Source organism: Euprymna scolopes, chromosome 40, assembly GCF_053919585.1.
Source record: "Euprymna scolopes isolate OS-2025 chromosome 40, ASM5391958v1, whole genome shotgun sequence".
Classification (NCBI taxonomy): domain Eukaryota; kingdom Metazoa; phylum Mollusca; class Cephalopoda; order Sepiida; family Sepiolidae; genus Euprymna; species Euprymna scolopes.
Genome location: NC_136521.1, coordinates 68463636 through 68491003, shown reverse-complemented (window position 1 = coordinate 68491003; position 27368 = coordinate 68463636). Strand labels below are relative to the sequence as shown.

Here is a 27368-nt window from a genome sequence, read left to right as displayed (position 1 = left end):
ATAAACTGAAAATAAAATTGAAATAAATATGATTAAAATATTTTTTAAATATTAATAAAACGTACGAATAAACTGAAAATAAAATTGAAATAAATATGATTAAAATATTTTTTAAATATTAATAAAACGTACCAATAAACTGAAAATAAAATTGAAATAAATATGATTAAAATATTTTTTAAATATTAATAAAACGTACCAATAAACTGAAAATAAAATTGAAATAAATATGATTAAAATATTTTTTAAGTATTAATAAAACGTACCAATAAACTGAAAATAAAATTGAAATAAATATGATTAAAATATTTTTTAAGTATTAATAAAACGTACCAATAAACTGAAAATAAAATTGAAATAAATATGATTAAAATATTTTTTAAGTATTAATAAAACGTACCAATAAACTGAAAATAAAATTGAAATAAATATGATTAAAATATTTTTTAAATATTAATAAAACGTACGAATAAACTGAAAATAAAATTGAAATAAATATGATTAAAATATTTTTTAAATATTAATAAAACGTACCAATAAACTGAAAATAAAATTGAAATAAATATGATTAAAATATTTTTTAAATATTAATAAAACGTACGAATAAACTGAAAATAAAAATCGAAATACATTGTTTTGAAATTGCATCACATTGTTGTGGAGTTACATCCCTTGATCACAAAACTTACTTTAAAATTTGGAATTTTCAGTATTGTGAATACAGGAGTTATCTCCCTTTATCACGAAACTACTCTATTGATTAAGTTTTTTTGGTTTATTATATCATTGTTTATATCAAATTTTGTTTTGAAAACTTGAATTTTGTCTGTAAAAGACCTTAAAAAGCTTTGAAAATTCCTTAAAAATCTGTACAAACCTTGTTATAAAAAACTAAAACTACTTGATCAATTTATATGATTTTTGGAATATGATATTTTTGTTTTGTTACAGGTTTTTCATTCATTTTTGCATTTTAATAGAGGAGGCATTTTGGACACAAAAAAAAAATCTAAATATTTGTTTTATGTTTTTGTTTTCTGTTCATAAATATTATAACATCAGTGAATCGTTTTTTTTTTTTTTTTCACAGCAAAACACGCGATAGAAAACAGTCTTAAGATTTCTGAGGATTGGGTCGAAGCTATTGCATCAGAATCAAACAAAAGCAAAGTCATTTGTTACCAATCTCTTCAAGAGGTCGTCCAGGTCACTCTTGCTATTTTCCCAGTCTATATCCACGAACCAGGCAAGCAATGTTTTTTTCTTATCAAACTGTATTCATAACACAAATCTTTTCTTGTGTAGTCCAATCCGCATCCCATTACTACAATGTTGCATCTCTGTGTCTGTTTTACAAATATTTTAATGGAATGTGCTCTGACGAACTTGTACTTGTGCCTTCTTGACGTATATATACCCGACAAACTCGATGGTGAACAACATAAAGCCGAATTCAGAATGAAACCCATTATTTAATCCGCGGGAGTAGCATCGTCTCGTTCCTCTACCATGAAAAAGTAGAAGTCTTAAGTAATTCGCAATTGTACTCTTAGTATCGCCCGCATTGAGGATTGAACCTTTAACCTCCAGAAGGATGGAATACTGTTGCCATATCTGGGCAGAAGCTGCTAAAAACAGCCTATCCTGCCTTGACAGAGTACAAAATAGACTTCGTGGCTTAGTGAGGGATGTCCTTTTCTCTACCCTGCAACCTCTCTACCACAGAAGAGACGTTGCGAGCCTATCCTTGTTTTATCGTTATTTCCATGGCAGGTGCTCGTCTGAACTCCAATCTCTGGTCCCCCCTCGCCAATCTTTCACGAAAAACACCCGTCTAGCTGAATCCACTGTGAAAAATTTCCCCCACTCTTTATCTGTGCCTAAATCAAAACGTGGATTCCATGAACAAAGCTTCTTTCTTAGAACTGCACGCCTGTGGAACTCTGTTCCATCTGCCTGCTTCCCACCGGACTACAACTTGGATGTCTTCAAGTCCAACGTTAACAAATTCCTAATGAACCGCCCCCTTAAGTAAACACTTCATTAAATCTCCACACTAACGTAATGTACTTGCAATAACCCTTATCCCTGAGTGGTGATCACTGTAAAAAAAAAAAAAGTTTTCGCTTAGAACTGAGTTTTACCTAATATGTTATCTGTTATGCTATGGACCCTTCAAGATAACCCTTTAAAATTGAGAACAGTAATTCAAATAAAAATTCAGTTTAACTACTTTACTAAAGAGAAAAACGAATGTATAAAACTCTAAAAGTACCTCATCTCTCTCTCTCTCTCTCTCTATATATATATATATATATATATATATATATATATATAATATAAAGCTGAATGTCTGTGTGTCTGGTCACGAATAGGCTCCTATATGGTTGACTATTTTAAAAAACTGATTACATATAATGAGAGAAGATGTATCGAGACACAGGAATGGGTATGTTTGATCTGGCAGAACAGTGGTTCATTAAAATTGTGGGATCTGCGTTCGCACCTGGTCCACAAAGTATGGAAATAAAAAATTTAAAGATTAAAAAAAAACGTTTACAAGTGTTTTTGATATAGATGTACATAAGAATACTTTGATAAGTATGTTTTAACTTAAATAGTGATGGTATAATAAAATTTTGGGGTCTGCCTGGCCTCCATAGAATGGAAATAGGCACAAACTTTAATAAAGACTTTTCATATCTATCTGTGTAAGTATACTTTGATAATTATGTTTCAGTTTGAAGAAATATGGTATAATAAAATTATGGGCTGTTCGTTTGCGCCTGACCTCCAGAGAATGGAAATATGTCACAAAGTTTAACAAGGTTTTTTAATATAGATCAACAGAATATTGTGATAAGTGTTTCAGTGTGAACAGGTATGGTATAATAAATTATGGGGTTTATCTATTTTATTTTTACTTTCATCATATTTTGCTTAAGTTTTGATACCCCCAAATTCTAAGCTATCTCTTTACAACCCTTCCTTTTCATAACCTATCATACTTTCATAAATCAGAGTCCATTTTCTGTAGGCTGTTTTTGAACCCAGTCAACGACGGGTACTTTTGCTAGTATATATATATATATATATATATATATATATATATATAAATCTTTAGAAGTGACAATGTGTGTGTGTGTGTGAAGACACTTCTACACCTATAGATTCAACGAATTTTTGATTTACAGACTTGAAATTTGGTATATAGAGTATTCAGACATGTGGAAAACTTTTTAATCAGTTTTCATCTGACAAAAGGGCTGCCAAGAGGTCAAAACTAAAAAAATTGATATGTGGAAGTCATCATATTTTTATCTGTTAACTGTTTCACGGATGTGCATGCGTGAATGGTTACAGATTACTTATGTTAAGAATAAATAATTTTAAAACACCTGGTGTAACGATTATAAGACTTGACTCGCTGTCTTAAGGTTTTGGTTTTGATCTCAACTTGAGTATTTTTATTTTTTTTTTTACTTATAGGAAAAAAAAAAACAATACTCACATGCACATGTCTCAGTTTCTGTATGAATTAAAATATAATATTTATGCCTATTTTACGGGCAGCTTGCTAGTATATATACATATGAGTGTTGAGACGATTAATCAGAATTGGAAACTGGAAAAATCGGAACTCTTTAGGGTATTGGAATTGGTATAGGAATTGGAAAATTTATGCCAACACCGATTCCATTGATTATCTTTTATTTGCTTTTGTTCAAAACAAACTCTTCTACTGCTGGTAGTAATAATAAAATAATATTGATTTTAAACTTCTAGCAAGACTAAAATCTATAGATCACCCCCTCACAGTGCGTTCTTATGTTTGAGAAAATATATTCACATTTAATGTGTGGATGTATGGTAATCGGGGGGAAAATGTAACCATTTTTTATAGTTAAATATTTAGAGATTTATAAAGAATCGGAATTAGTAATTGTATTGGAATCAGAAAAAAAAAAATTGGAATCGTCACATCACTTACATACATACATACATATATATATATACATGGAAAAATATGCTTATTCAATCATATTTCACCTTTTTATGACGCTCTATGTGATTACAAGGCATATACAAATAAATAACGAAGATTCTATATTCCAAATTTCAAGATATTGTCCATCTTACCGTTTATTTCTTTCAGCATGTTAAAATTTTTGACAGCACCTGTTTCGTAACGCTGAATCATTCATGTAATTATTAAGTCAATTTTACTGTCCTTAAAATATTCAGTTCTTGACAGCACCTGTTTCGTAACGCTGAATCATTCATGTAATTATTAAGTCAATTTTTGAATTTATTTTGCCCTTAACTCGTCAGAATAAAAGGAACTCGTCAACTTTAAAAGAAAATAAAATATGCGCATGGTTACAAAATCCAGGAAATCGGAAGAGGAGTTGCAATTGTGTTTTGTTTTAGTTACGTCGTCTTTGAATTTCTTTTGAGTTCCTTTTCTCGCATGCGTGGAATAAATAAAGGATTCTGTTTGCAAGTTCATACAAATTCCCAAGACGTTTCAATTATACCAGTCATTATAGGAGCAACTGGGCTTATGAAAAAGAACTTTAAAAAGTACATAGCAAGCATACCCGGTGAACCAAGTGCAAGTGAAATACAAACGATTGCACTGAAAGGGACGGCTAGAATCCTGAAAAGATCTCTTGGTTGGACTCACTAAAATAGAGGTAAATGTCAGACATCTGGTTGGATGTCCCACCTCCTATAAGAAGAAGTTTAAGAAAAATGAAAAAAAAAAGAGGGAAACTAAGTTGGTTCAATTAACAACAAAACAATACTGTAATGATTTAACTTTCAAAATCCTATTTTGAAAAAAAATTGAAAAAAAACGAATGGTCTAATTAAAAAAAACAAAAACAAATGGTCTAATTAAAAAAAACAAAAACAAATGGTCTAATTAAAAAAACAAAAACAAATGGTCTAATTAAAAAAACAAAAACAAATGGTCTAATTAAAAAAAAACAAATGGTCTAATTAAAAAAAAACAAATGGTCTAATTAAAAAGAAAAAAAACAAATGGTCTAATTAAAAAGAAAAAAAACAAATGGTCTAATTAAAAAGAAAAAAAACAAATGGTCTAATTAAAAAGAAAAAAAAACAAATGGTCTAATTAAAAAAAAAACAAATGGTCTAATTAAAAAAAAACAAAACAAATGGTCTAATTAAAAAAAAAAACAAATGGTCTAATTAAAAAAAAACCCAAATGGTCTAATTAAAAAACAAAAACAAATGGTCTAATTAAAAAAAAAAAAACAAATGGTCTAATTAAAAAGAAAAACAAAACAAATGGTCTAATTAAAAAAAAAATAAAAAAAAAACCCAAATGGTCTAATTAAAAAGAAAAAAAAAAAATAAATAAAACATAAAGGGTGGAACGATAAAAAACTACAAAAGACAAAATGATTCCATTTTCGTTTTATGAAAAGCGGTTTTCATTTTTAATTGCAGACCACATACTAGTTGGCCAGTTGTGTACAAATCGCAAGAGAGATAAGAGTTTTCTATCATGGAGATGCGCCACTATACAACTCCTGCTCTCTATCGATCCAAGTTATGACAACAGGACCATTGCCAGCACCCTCAAAATGCAAATCCGGACGGTTTAACGCTTGAGGGCGCAGCTCAACGCATCGGACAACCCACGGTTTTGGTCTTTGGTGTGGTTGTAAGTGAGGCCACATCATGCCACCTCGCATCTTTAAAGTCGGCTTGAAAGTCAACACCAAAGCGTAGCTGAATGTGCTGTGCTACCTTGGATACAAATGATCTTATTAAAAAAAAAGCAAGCCAAAAATAAATAAAACTGCAACAGATGGATTCAGTTTTTTCAAATCCGTTATTTGTTGAAAGTCTATTAATTTTGTGTATTTTTTTTATTCTAAAAGGATCCCAAAAAAAAAAAATATATATATAATAATATTCATTAATTTTTTTTTTTGCTTTTCTTAACAGATACTGCTGACCAAATCCTTAGTTTCTTTTTGGCGCTATTCAAAGGTTTGCGTATTCAAATGGGAGTTTCATTCACAGAACGGACAATCCAAATATTTATGAGTCTCTTTACAAGGTAAAATGCCTACTCCTTTCTCTTCCTCCTTACTTGTGGGACCCCTAGGCCAGACATTGTTTTGTGAGCCATTCAGATTGTTATCTCATAAATTATATATTTTACGAGATTCCAAGAAAACTGTCGTATACAAATATCACAGAAAAATAGTTATCGTCTTTGGATGGTTCCAGCTCTAGAAAATGCTATGATCACGTAATTTGTTCTGATGATCTGATGAACGGCTGTGAAACCTGGCAGCTGTAGAGGGCTTCGGATCTCAAAAGGCTAGAAGTGTTTGACCTATATTGCCTCATCAGAAATTCTGCTAGCACAATTTTATCTCCAATACCCAGGGTCCTGAATATGACCTTAAACTATATCCAGTGGTGAGGCCCCAGCTTGCGGGCTTTGGGGAGTGTGGAGCCGCCCTTTAATTGCTATTGTTCCCAGGTCCGCTCCGAACTGGAGTAGTAGTACCTGTTAGGGTCCCAACTATGGGTTAAATAGAAAGCGACTTGAAAACACCAAATATATTCTATTAAAAAATCTTTCTTCAAAATCTTTGGATTCAGCATTAAATAACCTGAAAAGGGTTGATATGTCATAAAACAAATACCTGATCATCTCCTTTAACCAGTCTCTTTTTAAAGGGGAAACTTTACTGGTTTGGCCTTGCTGCAACCACAAAGCAATACCTCCAGACCACTATAAAGCTGGCAAAGACGCCTGGGAGGCCAACTGAGGAAGTGGTTACACATCATCAAAGCTAAGATTGAACCTAGCTCTGGTTCATAGGCCTATGGTGTCCGCCACTAGTTCCAGGACCGACTGCCCACCACTATCTTGGCCACTGTGAACTGTCCTACATTATCTGCATTTATCTGGGATGCTGTGTATTCTATGAAAGATGCTGGCTCAATCCATCTTGGTTGAATATTGCTTCATGTCAAGTCTTGATGTGATCGTAAATTCAAAACGTATTCTTATTAGCATCACTTTTGAGTTGGACAGATGTTTCGTCTAGGACTCTACTTTTTATCAGGGTTAAAACCTGTAGCATAATATCCATATATAGTCACTGTCTAAAAAGATAACTCCTGACACCAAAGAGTAAATTTCTCTAACTACAATACTCCTCTCCTTATTTGTGAACTCTCTATTAGCCATTCAGATTGTTATCCCATAAAAAATTATCTATCTTACAAGAATTCACTGAGATTCCAAGAAAACTATTTAATATGAATATCATTTTTTTTTTTTTTTTAATTACATTTTCACCCCAAACAAAGCAAATTGCCACTTTGGTGTAGGGGGCTACTATCAGGGGCAACAACTACTGGGGAACTATGTTGGGATTTTGGCAGCAAGATGTCGGTTCATGTTACACTTGAACTTCTGCATGTCAGTACAGTTAGGGAAGCAGGGACCTGGAATGGAATTCCAGAGTCTAGCGGTTCTGGGGAAGAAACTACTGGAGTAGAAAGATCTTTTACATCTAGAGATCTCTACTGTGTGGGGGTGGGATTTAGCTGCCTGTCGGGTTTGTCGAGGGTGTCTACGTCGTGGGGGCACAAGTGTCTGCAGTTCATCAGAGCATTCACCATTAAAATACTTGTAGAACAGGCAGAGGGATGCAACATTTTGTCGATGGAACAAAGGCTGAAGCTTAGATGCCAGTTCAGGGCCTATCAGATTGGCGACTCTCTTTTGAACCTTGTCTAGGAGTAGGAGCGAGAGACTAGCAGCAGATGCACCAGCCCAAATGTGACCACAATACTCCATACATGGGCGAATGGTGGCCTTATAGAGGTACAGGATACTTTCAGGTGTCAGTAGTTTTTTTTTTTTTTTTTTAAAGTTTTCTTGCACGGTAGAGAGAGCCTACCTTTTTCGCAGCGGCCCTGGCAATGTTTTCAATATAATTGTTCCAACTCATGTTTCCTGTGAATTTTGAAAGATATACTCTCAAAAAGGGAGTCACTGGCCATTGCTATTGGTGGCAGAGAAGGTTTCTTGTAATTATTGAAGGAAACCAGTTTAGCCTTGGCAGCAAGTTTAAGTGTGTTACGTATTTACTGTGGTTGGTCGTTCAAAATGCATTTTCCAGTCTATATAATTATTAACGTCTATTTTTGTCGCTGGTCTAAGATATATACACACTGACAGCAAGTAAAACACAACACAGTTGATCTATAAAAAATTTATATTGTTTTTATTTCACACCAACAAATCAACTTTTGATTATAAGTTATTACTGGTGTTTTGACATTTCTGAAAGTGCGTGAGGTTGGTGCATGGTTGGGTTGGATGTTGGCAGCGAAGAAATGTGACAGTCTTGCTTCTCTCTGACTGACTGCCTGCTTTTCTCTTTATGATGGTTTATTTAAACATTCTTTTCCCACTGGAATATTCAATATTTCTCATAGTTTATTGTTTCAATTTTTTGACCGATATCCTCTCATATTTCTGAGTCAAATTATGCATTCCGTTAAACAATTGTGGAAAGTCCTGCATTCTTCAAATGTAATCCATTCGTGCGTGTGTGCAACCCGTCGAATATATTTCTTCCTGGGGTCGCCTACCAATATCCAACAAGTGGATGATGTCTTTGTCTTTGTGACATTGTGAAAAACTGATTATTTTTTTTTAAAAATCTTTAGAAAATATTTGTTACAAATAAAATTCATAATGTGATGTCTCTTGATTTTTCTTTTCTTAGATTGCTGTATCATTCTAAGAAACCATAAAAGTGTAACATTAGTCTTTACATGTCAACACTCGCGACCCACACAAGGAAACAAAGACAAGAAAAGAATTCGATTCACTTTTTGTTTTTTAGTTGAAACAACAGACATTTATTTGCAGGTACTTTCAGAATAACGCCTTTGATCTTGTTCAGAAGCCTTCTCATACTCTGATGTGCTTAACAAGGCTCTGCCGTGTCGAACACGTGGTACTCTATCTTTGTCTGACCATGTTTAGGATACGTCTTTCCTTGTCGCTTTCTGGACACATGTGTAACATCTATTTCTATTCTTTTCTTTTATCATCTTTTTTTCCCTCTTCCCTGCTGCGACATCATCTCACACACAGCTCAGTCATTTGCATACCTTGACTTATACAGCAGCTAGTGCCGTATATGCGTCTGCTCTCTGTTACAAAAGCTACCTTGAGAATTTTATTGCTCTAATAATAGTGAAGGGTTGAAGATTTTGGTAGTTTTTATTTCAAATTTTAAGAAAACATTTGAAAATGAACCATTTTTTAAGAAATTATTTTTCCGGAATTGGTTAACAGGAATTGTTTTTTTGTTTTTGTTTTAAGGGAACAACTCACAGAGACAATCCTCCATGAAAGTTCAGCTGGCTGCAGGGTAGTTGAAAAGTAAGAAACACATAAAATTTAGATGTTCATTTTCATTTTTTATTTTAATTTAAATTTTTTATTTTTCTTTTTTCTTTTTCTTTTTCTTTTTTCATTTTCTTTTTTTCATTTTCTTCCTTTTTTTCATTTTCTTCCTTTTTTTCATTTTCTTCCTTTTTTTCATTTTCTTCCTTTTTTCATTTTCTTTCTTTTCATTTTCTTTCTTTTCATTTTCTTTTTTTTCATTTTCTTTTTCTCCTTTTTCATTTTCTTTTTTTCATTTTCTTATTTTTATTTTCTTTTTTATTTTTTATTTATTTTATTTTTCATTTTATTTTTCATTTTATTTTTCTTTCTTTGTTTCATTTTTACTTTTCGTTTTCTTTTTTTCATTTTCTTTTTTTCATTTTCTTTTTTTCATTTTCTTTTTTTCATTTTCTTTTTTTCATTTTCTTTTTTTCATTTTCTTTTTTTCATTTTCTTTATTTCTTTTTCTTTTTTCTTTTCATTTTTTTCTATTTTCTTTTTATTAGATGTTCATTTATTTTTTTTTGTTTACTTTTTTCTTTGTTTTCAATAAAAATATGAAAGAATCCTGTTTTGTTTTCTTTCATATTTTTATTGTTTATATTTCTTTTTCTTTTCTTTTTTATTATTTTTTTATTATTTGTCTTTTTTTTTCTTTTTTTTACTCTTTCATTCTTGAGAATGATTATTTTTCTTTTTCGTCGTAGATTCCTGCGGATTCTTGAACTCATTGTACAAGAACCTGGTTCAGCCTTTAAAGCCTTCCTTCCAAGTATTATTTCCATTTGCATGGACCAGATCTATCCAATCATAGCACAGGTAATAATGTGGCCGTTGCTCTATTAATCTTGGAATGGTCGTGTGGCATCGAGCTTCTCTCGGATCCTGCTAATTTCATATTCTCCTTTCGTACACTTTCCCATGTTTTACATCTACTAACCCAGACACTTTCATCTTCGTCACCACCACCACCATCATCATCATCAAGTTAACCTAACCCTAACCCAGACACTTTCATCCATTCTTTCATCTTCGTCACCACCATCATCATCATCAAGTTAAGTTTAATGTCGATTATATATACTGTTAAATGGCATTTTAACAATGATTTTCAAACTAAATTATCTCTGACCAGGTCTTTATTTATCCTCCTTTCATGTATTCAATTTGATCAAACCAAAGAAATCTCCTGATCTGCACACACTTCCATATACTGTCCAGATTTAATCACCCTCTGAGCTAATCAAATCTAAGCACCTATCTTTAAGACTTGCAGAACATGTCCATTGTATCCTCGTATAATTTCTCTTCATGCAACGCATTTCTTCAATCCTCCCTTCCAGGTTTCATTTTCCATACGTCATCACACTGTGTACTTATGCCTGTTAACGTCTTCCCTTAATAATGGTAATGCTCTGCTGGTTAGTAATGACAGAAGTTCGCTGAGCTTCATCCGTTCTTGCAATCACACTAGCACCTGATCCATCCTGTGCTCCACTGATATCATGAAGGTATCAAAACTTCTGAAAAACCTCAATAGCTTCGGCATTCGTATATACTTTCTCTGTTTTCATCCGTTTCCATTGTCTTACAAATTAGTGTTCGGCCGATTAATCAGAATTGGAAAAATTGGAACTGTTGAGAATATTGGAATCGGACAAATTTGTATCTATTTTCCGATGCCAAAAACGATTCTTTTAATTATCTTTATTATTTGATATTGTTTAAAGCAAAATCTTCCATTGCTGGTAGTATTGATAAAATAATGAATATTTATTGATTTTTATATTACCAATAAAACTAAAATCAATAGATCACCCCCTTATAAGTGTGTTTTTTACGTTGGCAAAAATATTTGCACATTTAACAGGTGTTTTTATGGTAATCAGGAGAAGATAACTCTGTAGTTAAATATTTAGAGATTTATAAAAAATCAGAAGCAGAAATTTAGTACAAAATCAGTAACTGGAATTAAGTACTGAAACGGTAATTTTTAAATTTTCTTTTTTACAATTTCCCCCCAAACATTGCCACTTTGGTGTAGGGGGCTACTATCAGGGGCAGCAACTGCTAGGGCACTATGTTGGGATTTGGGCAGCAAGATGTCGGTTCACATTACACTTGAACTTCTGCATGTCAGTACAGTTAGGGAAGCAGGGACTTGGAATGGAATTCCAGAGTCTAGCGGTTCTGGGGAAGAAACTACTGGAGTAGAAAGATCTTTTACCTCTAGGGATCTCTACTGTGTGGGGGTGGGATTTAGCTGCCTGTCGGGTTTGTCGAGGGTGTCTACGTCGTGGGGGCACAAGTGTCTGCAATTTGTCAGAGCATTCACCATTAAAATACTTGTAGAACAGGCAGAGGGATGCAAGGTTTCGCCGATGGGACAGAGGCTGAAGCTTAGATTCCAGTTCAGGGCCTATCAGGGCGACTCTCTTTTGAACCTTGTCAAGGAGCGAGAGACTAGTAGCAGATGCACCAGCCCAAATGTGACCACAATACCCCATACATGGGCGAATGGTGGCCTTATAGAGGTACAGGATACTTTCAGGTGTCAGTAGTTTTCTAGCACGGTAGAGAGAGCCTACCTTTTTCGCAGATGTACTCTCAGATAAAGAGTTGTTGGCCATTGCTATTGGTGGCAGAGAAGGTTTCTTGTAATTATTGAAGGAAACCAGTTTAGTCTTGGCAGCATTGAATTTGACCATCCATTTATGTCCCCGTTCCACTACAGATTGGAGGCCATCCTTTAGTATCGGAATTGGGAAAAATATTGGAATCGTCCCATCACTAATGCAAACTCCTTCAAAAAAGTGCTATCACAAAGATAACCTAACAACCTCGACGTCTTTGTCATCCATATGTTCTTTCTGCACATCTACGTTCCCATTCATCTCCCTTAACTTGCAATTCTTTCACACAAACTCGTTATCCTTTCTCAACTGATGTCTGATTTGTTTGAAGAATTCTCTTATTTTTTATTACAGCGTCCATCTCCTGATATCAAGGGTATGTTGTATAAATTATTGTTTGAGTTTTTCTTGAATAACTGGCGCTATTACTTCAAGGGATCTCTACTGGCCACCGTCAATAACCAAAACAATGAACAGATGGAAAATGCTGCCCAATTTGTCGCCATCATGCAGGTGAGAATTATCACGTTATATTCAGCCTTTATTATTAGCTCTCTATCCTTTCGCAAATTTCACTACTTGAAAAAATATCCTGGGTATGACCTTAAAAGACGTCCAATCATTAGGCCCCAATCATGTTCTGCAAAGTCAAAAACAAAAACAATTTTTTTTTTTTTTTTCAGTACTTGTAGTTTAATCAATTTTAATTTTTCAGTTTCATTAATTTAAAAAAATGAAAATATTGAAAAAAGGTTATATTGTATGTATCTGTTATGGAATGAAGATCTCGGAAAAAAAAAAAATTTCACTTAATTTGATCAAGTAGTTTTTTTTTTTTTTTTTTACAACGAAAAAACAATTTGTTACGATACCGAGCAAAATGTTCCATTTTTAGGAAGAAAAGCTAGAATTAAAGATGGGGAGGGAGTGTCGGTGCTTTAGATTGAATTATCTCCCCGTGGCGCGTTAAAAAAAAATTAAAAGATGGCTGACTTCAACGCAGTCGTAAAAACGTGTTTTTTCCAACTACTCGATCAAATAAGGTGAATTTTTTTTTTTGAGATCTTCAGTCCAAAACAGATACGTACAATATAACCTTTTTTTTTTTTTTTCGACATTTTCATTTTTTTATGTCTTGATTAAACTGTACAAGCACCTTTTTTTTTTTTCTACAAAACAGTTAAACCAAATACTATAAATATTTGAATACATGAAGAATGTGAAGAATGCAAAAAATTTCCAAATTTACTGAAGGGTTGATATGCTAAAATAATCAAAAATATGCCAAAATAACCAAAAAACATGCCAAACCAAAAAATATGCCCAAATAACCAAAAATATGCTAAAATAACCAAAAATATGCTAAAATAACCAAAAATATGCCAAAATAACCAAAAAACATGCCAAACAAAAAAAATATGCCAAAATAACCAAAAATATGCTAAAATAACCAAAAATATGTTAAAATAACCAAAAATATGCCAAACCAAAAAATATGCCCAAATAAACAAAACATGCCCAAATAACCAAAAATATGCAAAATAACGAAAATATGCAAAATAACCAAAAATATGCCATATCAAAAATAACCAACTACTTGAAATATATAAACATTTCATTCAGAATTTTGTCGTAAACGCAAAACAAAATCTTATTCTGCCTTTTTAACAAATACTTTGAGTGAATGTGCTGTGACGAATTCATAGCACTTACGCTCCCCTCGACGTGACCACCATGCAGCAAATTCTATAGTAGTAGATAGCTGGCGTTTCTTTTATAGAAAAACAAGAAATGCCGGCTACCTACTACTACAGAATTCGAGGGACTATTGTAAGGCGTGTTTTAATTTAAAATGCAGATGAAGCATGATTGATACTTTATATATTTACGTGTATAAGAAAAAAAAAAATGAATACTTGTTGTGTTAATAAGAAACGTCTTGATTCATGGGCTGTGAAACTTTTGACAAATTGCTTTTTTTTTTTCTATGCGCTGATGAAGCCCCGTTGTGCAGAATTGATAAACTATTATTATTGTATGCCAACACTGGGAGCTTTAAAAGTTTGCAGACGAAAATCAAAAATCTTTCTCGTGTGGACACAAAATATTTTTATCTGCAGGAATTCTAAAACATCCAATATTTTTATGGATCGATTTCTGATTGGTTGCTAATAGAACATGGCACCATTTAATTGGTCAGTTCCTAGCGTCAGTGTCTAAGTAAAACTTTCCAATTTTCTTTAATTACATCCTTAAATTATATAAAAAATATTGCAATTCTGAATCCGGCAGGTGAAGCTAGGGAAATAGTGCTTGATATTGCAAAGTCATGTTCTGTGAGCAACCAATCATAAACCAGAATTGCTCCATTTGATTGGTCAATTCTTATCGTCAGTGTCTATAAGTATATTATGAGTATATAAGTGTCTATAAGTATATTATGAGTATAATATTCCAATTTCCTTTAGTCATATCCTTTTTTATATAAAAAAATTTTCAACATGAAGGAATTTGTGTTCCATTAAGTTAAGATGTAGTTGTTTCATTCAGTTGTAGTTTGCCATAAACATTATCTCCTTTTTCACGAGTGTATTCATCTCCCTGAAAAGATTAAGAGAACTCGTTCATCTTTGGCACTTGGAAGAAGGTGGACTATATAAAATAGAGGCACCTTCTGTTTATTTTAGTTTTTTTGTTTTAATTTTATGCTTTTGTTCTTTTGCAGGCATTTGGCGAATCGTTCCTACAGCCAGACATTGCATTATTCCGACAGAATCTGGAATCTCTGGAAATGTTGAATACAAAATGGAAACTCTATCACAAGGTTAAAAACTTAATTACCAAAGAATTATTCTAATATTGTATCGTACACGAGTTGCAATAGTGATATTGTATCGTACACGAGTTGCAATAGTGATATTGTATCGTACACGAGTTGCAATAGTGATATTGTATCGTACACGAGTTGCAATAGTGATATTGTATCGTACACGAGTTGCAATAGTGATATTGTATCGTACACGAGTCAGAATTGTGATATTGTATCGTACACGAGTCAGAATTGTGACCTTGTGTTGAGGTAAAATGAACATCATTTAAAATAATTTTATTTTGTGTCATAATTTTATACAACCCAAGTAATTAACCAAGTAATTAACCATGTAAATGTGCATTGTTTTAAAGCATAAAATCATTTAAATTTTCATTTTCAATTAAAAAATATCAGTATTTTAATTTTTGGACAACAAATAAATTTTGAGTTTAAGATTTTTTTCAGTAACGAATTTGTGAATTTGTGTTTTTTCAGAAAGTTTTCCGTGAGATGATGCTCTTCCAGTTCTTAAACGTCCTCATTCAAGTTCTGCTGCAGAAATCACACGACTTGCTGCAAGAGGAAATTGCCATCACCATTTACAATATGGCCTCCGTCGACTTTGACAATTTCTATACAAACTTTTTGCCTCATTTTCTCACAAGTTGTGAAGGATTGGCTGCGAACCAGAGATCGGTTCTTGGACAAAACTTCAAACTAAACAAGGTTAGTTGGACCTCTGATTTTATTCTAACAAAAATTGGGATTTTTGAAAAAAAAAAAAAAAAAAAAAAAAAATTCTTACTCACCTCGAACAAGGCATATTGCAACTTGGACTATTTATTGCAGACTGTTATCCTCATCTTTTTTAGTTGTTTCACGTTTCGGCCAACTATTTCTCTGGCCTTCGTCAGATGGTAACCACGACAGGATAGGAACTCTGAATCTCCTAACTGTATTCTCGGCAATTACTGACTTCCATAGTTGTTGTTGTCTCACCAATTATGGAAGGCAGTAATTGCTGAGAATGCAAGTTCCTATCCCATCGTGGTTAACACCTTTCTTATTTGTGGGTGTTTGTTTTGTAGTTTTTGACTTTTAGCTGACATACAAATACACATACACACAGACAACTGCCACTTGTATAATAGAAAAATATTGTACAATGGATAAATTTTCTGTTTCTTGTCTTTTCAGGACATGCCTTCGTTCACGCAGAGCGTCCATCGTTTCGTCAATGATCTTCGTTATTATCGTCTCATCAACAGCAGCTTGCCGTCAGGTTCAGTAAAGTTCTGAAGCTTTTTTTTTTTTTTTGCATCAGCACAAACGGACAAAAAGATAGGACAGGAGATCCACAATTATCGTTCGAAAATTACAAAAAAAAAAAAAATGAAAGACGAAACAATCATCAAGTTGTTCGGATTCAACAAGAGAAGACCAGCAAATCTGTCCGAATGCAGAGGGATGACCGTTCCGGAGAGAGGTTCCCCTCCCTCTACAACGGCCACCACCACCATCAATGGTGAGTGTTGACACTCCGCTCCATTGCCTAGTGCAGTTGGATTGTAGGGGGTGGAAGAAACCGGAGAGAAAATAGTGAGTAGGAGGTCAGGGGTCAATTGTACATTACCTGAATTTTGATCATCCCAGCCTTCCCCTATTTCTTTCTTTTTCTCATATTGGGTTGACGTTTATCAAGGCCAAAAACTGCTCGGGGATAAGGGTTATTGAGACGAAAATGATTGTCAGCTTGGAGATGAGGTTCGTTCACTTTGCCCAACCTCCCCCCATTCTTTCTGCCTGCTCTGCCAGAGGATTGATATGTGTGTATGGTGCAACCTAATCATCCCATTCCCCCACCCCCTCTCCGATCCCTCTATGGAACGGTAAGTTGGACATGTACGAGAGGGTGTTTTTTTTTTTTTTGTCCACCCTCCTTGGACTCTATCACCATTACTACTGCTGCTAGCTATTTCTGCTGTTGCCACCGACAACACCGTCACTGCTGCCAAACAACAGAACAGCCTCCTCGAAAAAAAAAAAAAATTCTGAAGAATGAAAGAAAACTGAGGCCGGGTTGGGGGTCTGGGATAAGATAGTGGAGGATTGTTCTATTTCAAGGTGTAATTCTTCAAAAAAGAGACCCATCACTTCCCCCTCCTTTTTAAAGGCTGTGGATTAAAAACAAAAAAAAAAGAAAAAAGAATTCAAAATAAATAAACCTTAAAAGTGTCTCTGAGTCTTGTTATTTTATTTTTGTATTTATTTTTGTATTTATTTTTGTATTTATTTTTGTATTTATTTTTGTATTTATTTTTATATTTATTTTTGTATTTATTTTTGTATTTATTTTTGTATTTATTTTTGTATTTATTTTTGTATTTATTTTTATATTTATTTTTGTATTTATTTTTGTATTTATTTTTGTATTTATGCTTCTGCATTTACCGACTTGTAGTTTCCACAAAGTTACTCGGGTGTGCTCGACCACTGACGAGAATAACTAGGAGCGGTCAATCGCAAAATATGAAATCACTACAAAAAATTATGATGAAAAACAGGAAAAGCATGTCTCTCACCCAACACAAATCCCAACTCTCACCTGCACAATTAATTTTTATTTCTTCTAATTTAAAAAAAAAATTACCTTTACAGATTAACAGACAACGCATTTGTAAAATAAATTGAACGTTTAGCCGACCTTTTCCGGTTATTTCTGTCACCTGCCAAGCGATCACGGGTCGGTAAACACGGAAGCATTTTTTTTCTTGACATTATTATCAACTTCTTTCCTCTGTTATCATAATACAGCTTCATGTAAATTTGAGTTCTGCACCAAAAAAAAAGAAATTACTAATTCCATCATCCCCCCTTCCCCTCCCATTTAGCCCCAAAAGGTCCCCAAGGCCTTAGCATTCAAATTTGAGTTCAGCACCATGCAAAAAAAAAAGAAATTACTAATTCCATCACCCCCCCCCTCTTCCCCTCCCATTTAGCCCCAAAAGGTCCTCAAGGCCTTAGCATTCAAATTTGAGTTCAGCACCATACAAAACGGCTAAATAGATATACAGAGAAAATTTTGGACAAATATGGTAAAATAGTCCCAAAGATGGAATGTTTTTATTAGCCCTAAAATAGCCAAGTATAGACAAACAAAATTATATAGAAATCAGTTAGTTACAAATTTTCAGAAAGTTTTATAAAAAATTTTTTTTTTTATAAGCACAAAAGTGTCAATTTTAGCCATTTCAATCCGAAAGGCATCCCTAGGGGGGCAACTGGAGTTTTCCCGAAAAATCTGTTCTGTTACTTTTTTACTCATATCATGTTTAATGTTTGTGCAAATTTAAAAAAATTCCGGGGTGTAGTTATTGAGAAAAGTGCAGACTAACGAACGGACAAGGGTGAATTTACAGGTCCACCCTCCTTTTGTCGGGGGACCAAAAATAAATGTGTGTGTTATTGGAATATTTAACTAAATAATATTTTTTATAAGAAAATGACTATAACTTTTTTTTGTCGTTTTCTTTTCTTTTTAAAAAGTGATTCAGTTTTACATGAACAAAACAAACCTTTCCAGTACCGATAGTTTTTAGCCGAATTGTGAATGCTTTGGGAGAGAAAAAAAACACCAATGACCAGCGACTGATGACCAACCTCGTAGTCTTCTCATTCGTCTTCCCTCATTTTGATTCTGGCCATGTCGTTATCTTTTGCACATTGGCAATTGCTGAGAGGGTACGCATGGGTTCACAAATATAGGGTGTCCCAAAAGAAGCTGACAGATTTGAAATTTGAATTTGACTGAAAGTATCGCTCCTCGATGGTGTAACAACTTAGCTTCTTTTGCAACACCCTATATGTAGTGATATTATTCTCCTGAAGGTTCGATTCTCAGTGTGGGCAACTGGAAAATACAATTAGGAGGTTTATCCAGTCGGGGCTGATGGAACGAGAACATGCTACTACTGCAAAGTAAATAAATGGTTCCGTTCGAAATTCAGTCCAAATTCTCGAGTTCAACAAATATTTTTGAGTTCGTTAAATACACCTGAAGAAGATTGGAGGTTACAGCAACTGAAACGTGAAAATCACACTGAAGATGAGAAGAGTAATCCGATGAATCCAAATAATTTATTCAATTACCTGCACCGTTTGGTGTAGTTGGAAAGAAGTTGGCCAATTGTGCGAAGGTACAACTTTTTTGGCTTTTAGTTGGAACTTTTGGAGAGTGCATAGCAGGGGCAGACAAATGCAATTTCAGGAGTGAAGCGAAAAATTTCAGAACAATAAATGGGTGTATAGATACATGTCAAGACTACTATCCAGTTTTATTTTGCATGCAATGCACACACCGACACAATGCACAACACTTTCAGCTTGAGACATATATCGTTATCGCCTCTTGTTTCCAGCAGTTGCATTTTTCAGCACGGTGATGATGATATTGGTTTCCTTTTCCTCTTCTCTCTCTCACTCTCTTGCATCTGGGGCACCGTCCTGAACGGATGTGTTAAAGCCGCACTCTTTATGACGTTTTGCATATCTTGTGTTGCAATAAATTCACACGGTTTGTAAGTTACGCTAGTTGTGAGCATCTTTTCTTTATTTGTTGTCTTTAATATAAATCTCGCCTGTTTAAATGTTTTTATGTTTCGCAAAAACTTTTGACAGAGGTGACGGATTTTCACGAGATTGGTATCATATTGAAGCTCAAGCCTTCGGACAACAAATATCAAAAAATTGGACAGAAACATTAATTCCGTCACCCTCAACCGGACACTTTTCTACAAGGAGGGGTCACTTTTTTCGCTGATATTTTCGAAAGTCATCGCCTTTTCTCGATAGTCAGCCCCCAATTTAAACCTACGTCACTTCCGGTTTGGCGATGAGCAACACGTCATGTTTTTCTTTTCCTCCTAGTATGGGTTCGAGCCTGCCTACTACAACTTTTTTTTTTTCTCAGCGCTCACATACAAACACCCGGGCAACACCGGACATCCAGGCTAGTTTATCTATAAATAGCATTTTTTTTTCGACATAAAAGACAATTCAACCATTCCACCATATGTTTTTTTTTTAAATAGATTTAAGAAAATTATAGAAACACAAAATACAGGTTTTTTTTAAACATAAATCGGAGATGTTTTAATTTTATTTTTTCATAACAAGCCTTGATTTTTAAATTTTTGAATGCATATTTTTTTTTTTTTTTTTTTTTTTTTGTTACACATTCTTTGAAATAAAGTGAATATAAGAAACTTATAAACACAAAACAGGATTTTCTGCCCTTGATGTATGCTCATCTGCCCCTGCTATGCACTCTCCAAATGTCCCAACTGAAAACCAAAAACCTAGTGTTAGTGCAAAGGAAAGATACAAAGTTTCTCGGACTGACGGCAGTTTGTTACGAGTTATCTTAAGGCAAAGTCGATGCTGGAATGGGCAGAAATGTGAGAGAGAGAGAGGATGTCTTTCTTCATTACTTCTGTCGGAAATTTATCTGTTTTCAGATAAATTCCACGAGAAATGAGACTCTTCATTCTTTTTATTCCCGAGTGACCCATATAACAGTTCTTCGTAATTCGTTTTTGTAACGCTTACAGGGCTTAATTTGCCGTTGGTCAATGGAGGCAAAACCCTCTATACTGAGGCAATTTTTGCCAATTTCCATAATGTCCATTTCTGCTGGTTTTCCTCCACATTAACATGAACTTTGTGTCAATTTTTGCTTTCGTGAGCAAATAAATAGCAACGCTGTCACTGTACAACATGGCGTCATTGCACATTTTGTACTCTCTGTTCTTTATTTGCGAGTTTGTTTCTATTTGTGTAACACTAATAGATCCCACTTTTCATGCTTTGTATTTAATTGCATATCATGTGACTGGAATGTTTCTCGGAAAGATTCCAGTCACATTATATGCAATTAAATACAAAGTATTGCACATCATGTTTTAATTTCACTATTTCCTCCGTTTTGCTAAGTGAAAACTTCCTCCATGATTAAACAGTTGGTAATGGTACATTTTAAGTACCGAGTTATAGCTTGTTGAAGTCAAACACAAATTCCTTTTGACTTCTTCTTTATACGGTAAAGGTTGCCCATTGACGGAATTAAATATTTGGTGGATGCCTTTTTTTATACTTGTTAAACTCCTCATTTATTTTCCCTAATAAGAACAGCACATTTGCTTTTTTCTTGGAATTCTGTTTGGGGTGTAATCTAGCTGGCATTTTTGTGCATTTTCTTGGACTGGCTGAAAACTTTCTTTTAATTCTGATTGTAGATTTTCTTTCTCGTTGTAAGAGTATCGACAAAATGTATTCATGAGCAAATCCCACAAATTTATTGTTGCATAAAATATGTCCCAAAAACTGTTTCCGAGTTTCTTAACACGAAAACTTTTTCTTTTTTTAATGTCAGCTCTGGATGTGTTAGTGGTTAGCCCTGTATTGAGATCTTGTAAAGCAAGAGATGGTAAAATACAATACAGGGTGTCTCAAAAAAAATGTACCCACGCTTCAAATGATGAGAAATCCATTATTTATGAACATACAGTGAAATGGAATAGCTTCGAATACAGAAGATAAATGTGATTAAAGAATCATGTTCGAAATTTGTGGACCAACAAACTCCTGAAGCAAGTTAAGGTATCTCTCACCAGTGACAGTTCCGTTAATAAAAAATGGCCCTATGATACCCAGTGCGGATATCCCACACCACACTGTTACTCCTGGCAAGTTTACATGGTGTTCAAGTGTTACATGAGGATTTATAGGACCCCAGTACGTGCAATTTATGACGATTAATGGTGTCATTCAATTTAAAGGTTGCCTCATCGCTCCACACAATTTTGTGTTGAAACCCTGCATCTTCTGCACATTTTGCCAAGTACCATTCACAGAAATTGACTCACCGGTCAGGATTGTCTTCATTGAGAGCATGAATTAGTGTTGGAATGTCGCATTTCCAGTGCAGACGCTTCATGATGCGATGGACGCTATCTTTTGAGATGTGGGTTTCCCGAGCAGTTTGTCAAAATGATTTCTGTGGCGATCGAAACTGTTTCCTGCACCTGCTCTTCTTTTCCAGGGCTCGTGGATGTCCGAGGTCGTCCAGAACGTTTCTTGTTGACGTTCTGGACGGTTCCATCTGCTTCAAATCTCTCTTTGATGCGAGCAATGGTCCGGCGCGTTGGTGGTGGTCTTGCGAATTCCCTTCTGAATCGTCTTTGCACTTCAATGGCGTTTTCTGTCTTCCAATAACATTTCAGGACAAACTTCCTCTCTTCCAAGCTAAGTTGATTTCCTGCCATGTTGTGGTTCACACCTCACACCTGCAACACAAAAAAGACAGCATGTTAGCAACGGTTAAAGTGTGAGTACATTTTTTTGAGACACCCTGTATTTTATTGCAAGGGTGACAATATACAGCACCCTCCATTCAGGAAGAGACTATTATCCCTACTACAAGATAAAGATACAAAGCGAAGAGGGAACGCGCTAAAACTAATGTCAAATACTAAACAAACAAAACACTGGTCGTCTACTATACTTCTAAAATTTAAAAATTAGTTGCTAACTTGTTTGCACTGTGCACACTATATATGATGGGAACAAAAGAAAAGGCGACTTTTTTTTTTTTTTTTTTTTTTTTTACAAGGGTGTCACCACTTATCAAGGCCCAGAGGCCACTCGAGGATAAGGGTTAATAGGTATGCATTAGTCATTGTGATTTTAGCATAGTAAACAGTGGGAATTTTGTAACTTGGATTACTTAGGGGGACGATTCAATTAGAACTTGTTCACATTGGACTTTTTTTTTTTTTTCATAGGTATCAACTCATTATCAAGGCCAAGAGGCCACTCAAGGACAAGGGTTAAAGAGTGTACAGTAGAAATTGGACAATATAATAATCATTAGTAATGAAAATTTGTTAAATTTGATAACTCATATGGAACGGCTCATCAAGAACTTATTTACGTTAGACTTGAAGACAACCATATTGTAGTCAGCCGGAAAGCAGGAAAACGGAAGACAATTCCACAGGCGTGCAGTTCTAATAAAAAAGCTTTGTTCATGGAATCTACGTTTAGGTTTAGGCACAGATAAAGAGTGGGGGAAATTATTGATAGTGTTTACAGCTAGACGAGTGTTTCTTGTGAAAGTTTTGCGAGGGGGGACCATAGATTGAACCTCAGTCGAACACTTTCCATGAAAATAACGATACATCAGAGACAAACTCGCAACATCTCTTCTGTGAGATAGAGGTTGCAAGGAAGAGAAAAGGACATCTCCTACGAGGCTACGAAGTCTATTTTGAACTCTATCAAGGCAGGACAAGTCCTTTCTAGCAGCTCCTGCCCAGATGTGGCAACAGTATTCCATCCTTGGACGTACCTGGCTCTTATATAGATAGAGAATAGCATCAGCAGTGAGATATCTATTTGGTAAAGTTGATAACTTATATGGAACGGCTCATCAAGAACTTATTTACGTTAGACTTGAAGACAACCATATTGTAGTCAGCAGGAAAACGGAAGACAATTCCACAGGCGTGCAGTTCTAATAAAAAAGCTTTGTTCATGGTCGTAGACTCTTTAGAATTCAATGCAAATTCGAACTTCGATATGGGGTAAACATAAGTACAACAACGCTGAATTTCATTGTTCAGAGAGAAAAGTATTTCGATTGTATAAAATAAAACCAAGTCTGTGAAATAATAAAATACTAATTAAAGACGAAATAAAAAGAACGGAGACATCTATAATATAAATCTCATCTGTTAAATATGTGTGTATGTTTGTATGTCCGCCTAAAACTTTCGACAGAGGCGACGGATATTCACGAGATCCATATCGTTTTGAAGCTTGACCCTTCGGACGACAAATAATTTAAACCTTCGCCACTTCCGGTTTAGTGATGGACGCAACGGACAAGACATCACTTTTTTTTTCACGTTTTTTCACGTTCTTATTGTCCTTCACGGTACGGGTTCGGGCCTGCCTGCCTACTACCACTTTTTTTTTTTTTTTTCCTAAACGCACACCTCCAAACGCCCTGGCAACGCCGGACAACCATGCTAGTTAGAAAAAGAAGAAATACATGAAGTGAAGAAGAAAACAGAGAAAAAGAAAAAAAAAAGGATTTTGTTTTTTGTTTAGAATTTATAATGACAGCACAATCTATGTTTTAAAAAATCCTCGTCTTAAATCACGTAGTTTAATACTAATGTTTATCAAATAGTATATAGGAGTATTATTAACAAGTAAACTTTTATTGACTAATATATATATATATATATATATATATATATATATTACTTAAGTTTACTTATCTGTTTGTATATACTTCGTCCAACAGGAAACTATTTATATATTCATACAACATCGTATTTGGTCTGTATCTTTCATCGCTGCAACGCAGTTTCAGTAATCTTACCAATTCTTTATGCGCCACATAAAGGGAGGGAAACGACAGGTCAAGACAAAAATTGCTAACTTATGAAACCTTAGCAGTTATTGCTATCGCTCACGGACTCACGGAAACAAACAAACAAACAAACAAACAAACAAACAAAAAAACTGCAGTAGAAAACAAAAGAAATGTAAAAAAATTAAGAAAACATGAAAGTCGTTATTTAATTAATTTATTGTTGCGATTTAAAAATCTGAACGGAAGTGCAGACAGAGACAGCACTTAGACGGTCTCATTTTAGGATCATTTTGAAACCCCTTTTTAGAAAGTTTTCGAGAAGGCAAGAAAGTTTACTGGGAGATGATTAATACCTTCGCCTGCGCCTGTACCTTCGCCTGCGACGACTGTACCTACGCCTGTAGCTCCTCCTCCTCCTTCTCCTATGCCTTCTCCTCCTCCTCCTTGACCGTCTTCGTCTTCTTCGACCGCCTTCCAAGGCGTCAAGTTTATCAAGCATTTTGGAAGACTTCAGTGCCACCTTCATTGTACCAATCTTGCAATTACTGAATCTGAATATTCCACCCTCTTTTTTAAAGGTATTTTTCGTTGACGTCACAATACATTCTGACAAGGTATTTAAACGCTATGATATTGTACACAATTCAATACATTGCTATAAAAGTATTGTTACGTCATCCAAACATAATAAAACACGTGGCACATTGGTCAAGATCAAAGTGTAAGATGCTGCACTTAAGATAATTTGTACCAGTCAATGGAGGGGAAACCCTCTATACTGGGACAATTATTATTTTTGGTAACCAGAGTGCCCCCTTTTTGCCTACTTTAAGGGGAGCTGGTTTTTACCTCACATTAAAAACGGCCTTGTGCCTAATTTGCTCAGTGGGGGAGCAAATAAATACCATCTGTTCCGGCAGATACTGCAAGCTATGACTAGCTCTGACTAGCTATGACTAGCAAAGACCAGATGTGGGGGCAACCCCACATGTCTGACCTTTAACCAGCTCCCATTTCCCACCTCTCGGGAGCTGGTCCCCTTTTCCCCTTCCCCCTCCCTTCACTCCTCACATTAAAAATCGGCCTTGTGCCTAATTTGCTCGGTGGGGGAGCAAATAAATACCATCTGTTCCGGCAGATGCTGCACTTAAGATAATTTGTACCAGTCAATGGAGGGGAAACCCTCTATACTGGGACAATTATTATTTGTGGTAACCAGAGTGCCCCCTTTTTGCCTACTTTTAGGGGAGCTGGTTTTTACCTCACATTAAAAACGGCCTTGTGCCTAATTTGCTCAGTGGGGGAGCAAATAAATACCATCTGTTCCGGCAGATACTGCAAGCAAAGACCATATGTGTGGGCAACCTCACATATAAGACCTTGGTCAATGTAGGGGCAACCCTTCATACCAATTGTCACTATCCAACTCCCCTACTCTCCGGGGAGTTGGTCCCCATTTCCCCTTCACTCCTCACATTAAAAATCGGCCTTGTGCCTAATTTGCTCGGTGGGGGAGCAAATAAATACCATCTGTTCTTCAGATGCTGCACTTCTATTTCTTGTTCTCTTTCGGTGGAGGAGAAATCCTTCACGACTGAGACAATTTTTATTTTTGTACCTTTTCTCCACGTTAAAAAACGACCCTGGTGTCTAACTCTGTCCCGTGGGGAGGCATTGTAAATAGGTACATTTTATTCACTTATGAATGATTTCATGATGTACTTCTTTCAATTTATGCTACTCCATACAATGCCATAGGACAATAATTGAAACACTTACGGTTGTTGCATTGAACGCACAATGCTACCTTCATAACCGCATTGATTTGAATTTTTTTAAACCATATAAGCTCAAATTTTATTAATTAGATTTAGTTTCACCGACGAGAAAAATACATACAGCTACGCACATTTTGAAAAAAATGAGCTCAAAATTTACTAATTTGACTTTTATAATTTGACGTTTATAATTTGACTTTTATAATTTGACGTTTATGGAGGGAATCAATAACAATCCGTAAAGAGGGTCTCTGAAATTTGAGTATTTCTGGCCATTCTGAGTAGCTTTCCAACACAGTAAAGTAATACCAACACGTCAGTGATCCTGTGAAATCTATATGAGTTCTAGACCGACTTTGTTCTGTTTGGATTTAAACGTGATCTAGAATGTTCTCCCGTCAAGATAAAACCGTTTCATAGTTTGACCGTATTTTATTTATGTCTTTATCTATCCATTTTTGGCCGATATACGTAACTATGCGTTAGACTCTTCATTCTATTTATTCCCGAGTGACCCTCATGCATTCTTTCATTGAAGAAAAATAAATATAAGAAACTTATAAACACAAAACAGAGTTCTCCGCCCTTGATCAATGCTTGTCTGCCCCTGCTATGCACTCTCCAAATGTCCCAACTGAAAACCAAAAACCTTTGCGTTAGTGCAGAAGTTGTTCAAAACGCCAAGTAGCTGCAAAAATAGCGCGCGCGCACACACACACACACACACACACACACACACACACACACACACACACACACACAAACTGGTTCATAAATTATAAACCTTGCTTCAACGAACGACTACAATTAATATGCAGAAACAGTATATATAATATATATAGTATATAATAATTTTCTCGTCGAGTAAGTTTTTTTTTTTTTAAAGAAAATAAAAGGTACTCAATGCTTAATTTTTGTTTATCACTACAAGTGCTAATCTGGACTTGCACCAATTTTCTTGCTAATAATTACCTATAACTATAATTTCTGCCCCCCCCCAAACCGGCCAAAGAAAAAATGTCCATCCAAAAAGAAAAAAAGAACATGCTTCCCGCATAAAAAAAAACGTTAAAAAGAAAAAAAAAATCTCCAGCAAAATAATAAAACAACAAAATAATCCGAAAAGCGAAAAGTTAAAAAAAAACAAAAAAAAAAAAAAATACACGAAAAAAAAAAAAAAAAAAAAAAACACGGAAAAAAAAATATCCAGCAAAATAATAAAACATAACAAAAT

At 34.6% G+C, this 27368-nt stretch overlaps 1 protein-coding gene across 1 annotated transcript in view; it reads left to right on the top strand.

Moving 5' to 3' along the window:
• The window catches only part of LOC145265604 (exportin-6-like), a 95431-nt gene extending 78280 nt beyond the window's left edge, over positions 1-17151 (top strand). The window contains exons 17-24 of the mRNA XM_080121617.1: positions 1091-1246; positions 5983-6097; positions 9404-9463; positions 10177-10288; positions 12457-12615; positions 14828-14926; positions 15410-15640; positions 16112-17151. Of these exons, the coding sequence (XP_079977743.1) occupies positions 1091-1246; positions 5983-6097; positions 9404-9463; positions 10177-10288; positions 12457-12615; positions 14828-14926; positions 15410-15640; positions 16112-16213 (1034 nt within the window). The 3' untranslated portion in view covers positions 16214-17151. The remainder of the gene's footprint in view (positions 1-1090; positions 1247-5982; positions 6098-9403; positions 9464-10176; positions 10289-12456; positions 12616-14827; positions 14927-15409; positions 15641-16111) is intronic.
• The last annotated feature ends 10217 nt before the right edge of the window (positions 17152-27368 follow it).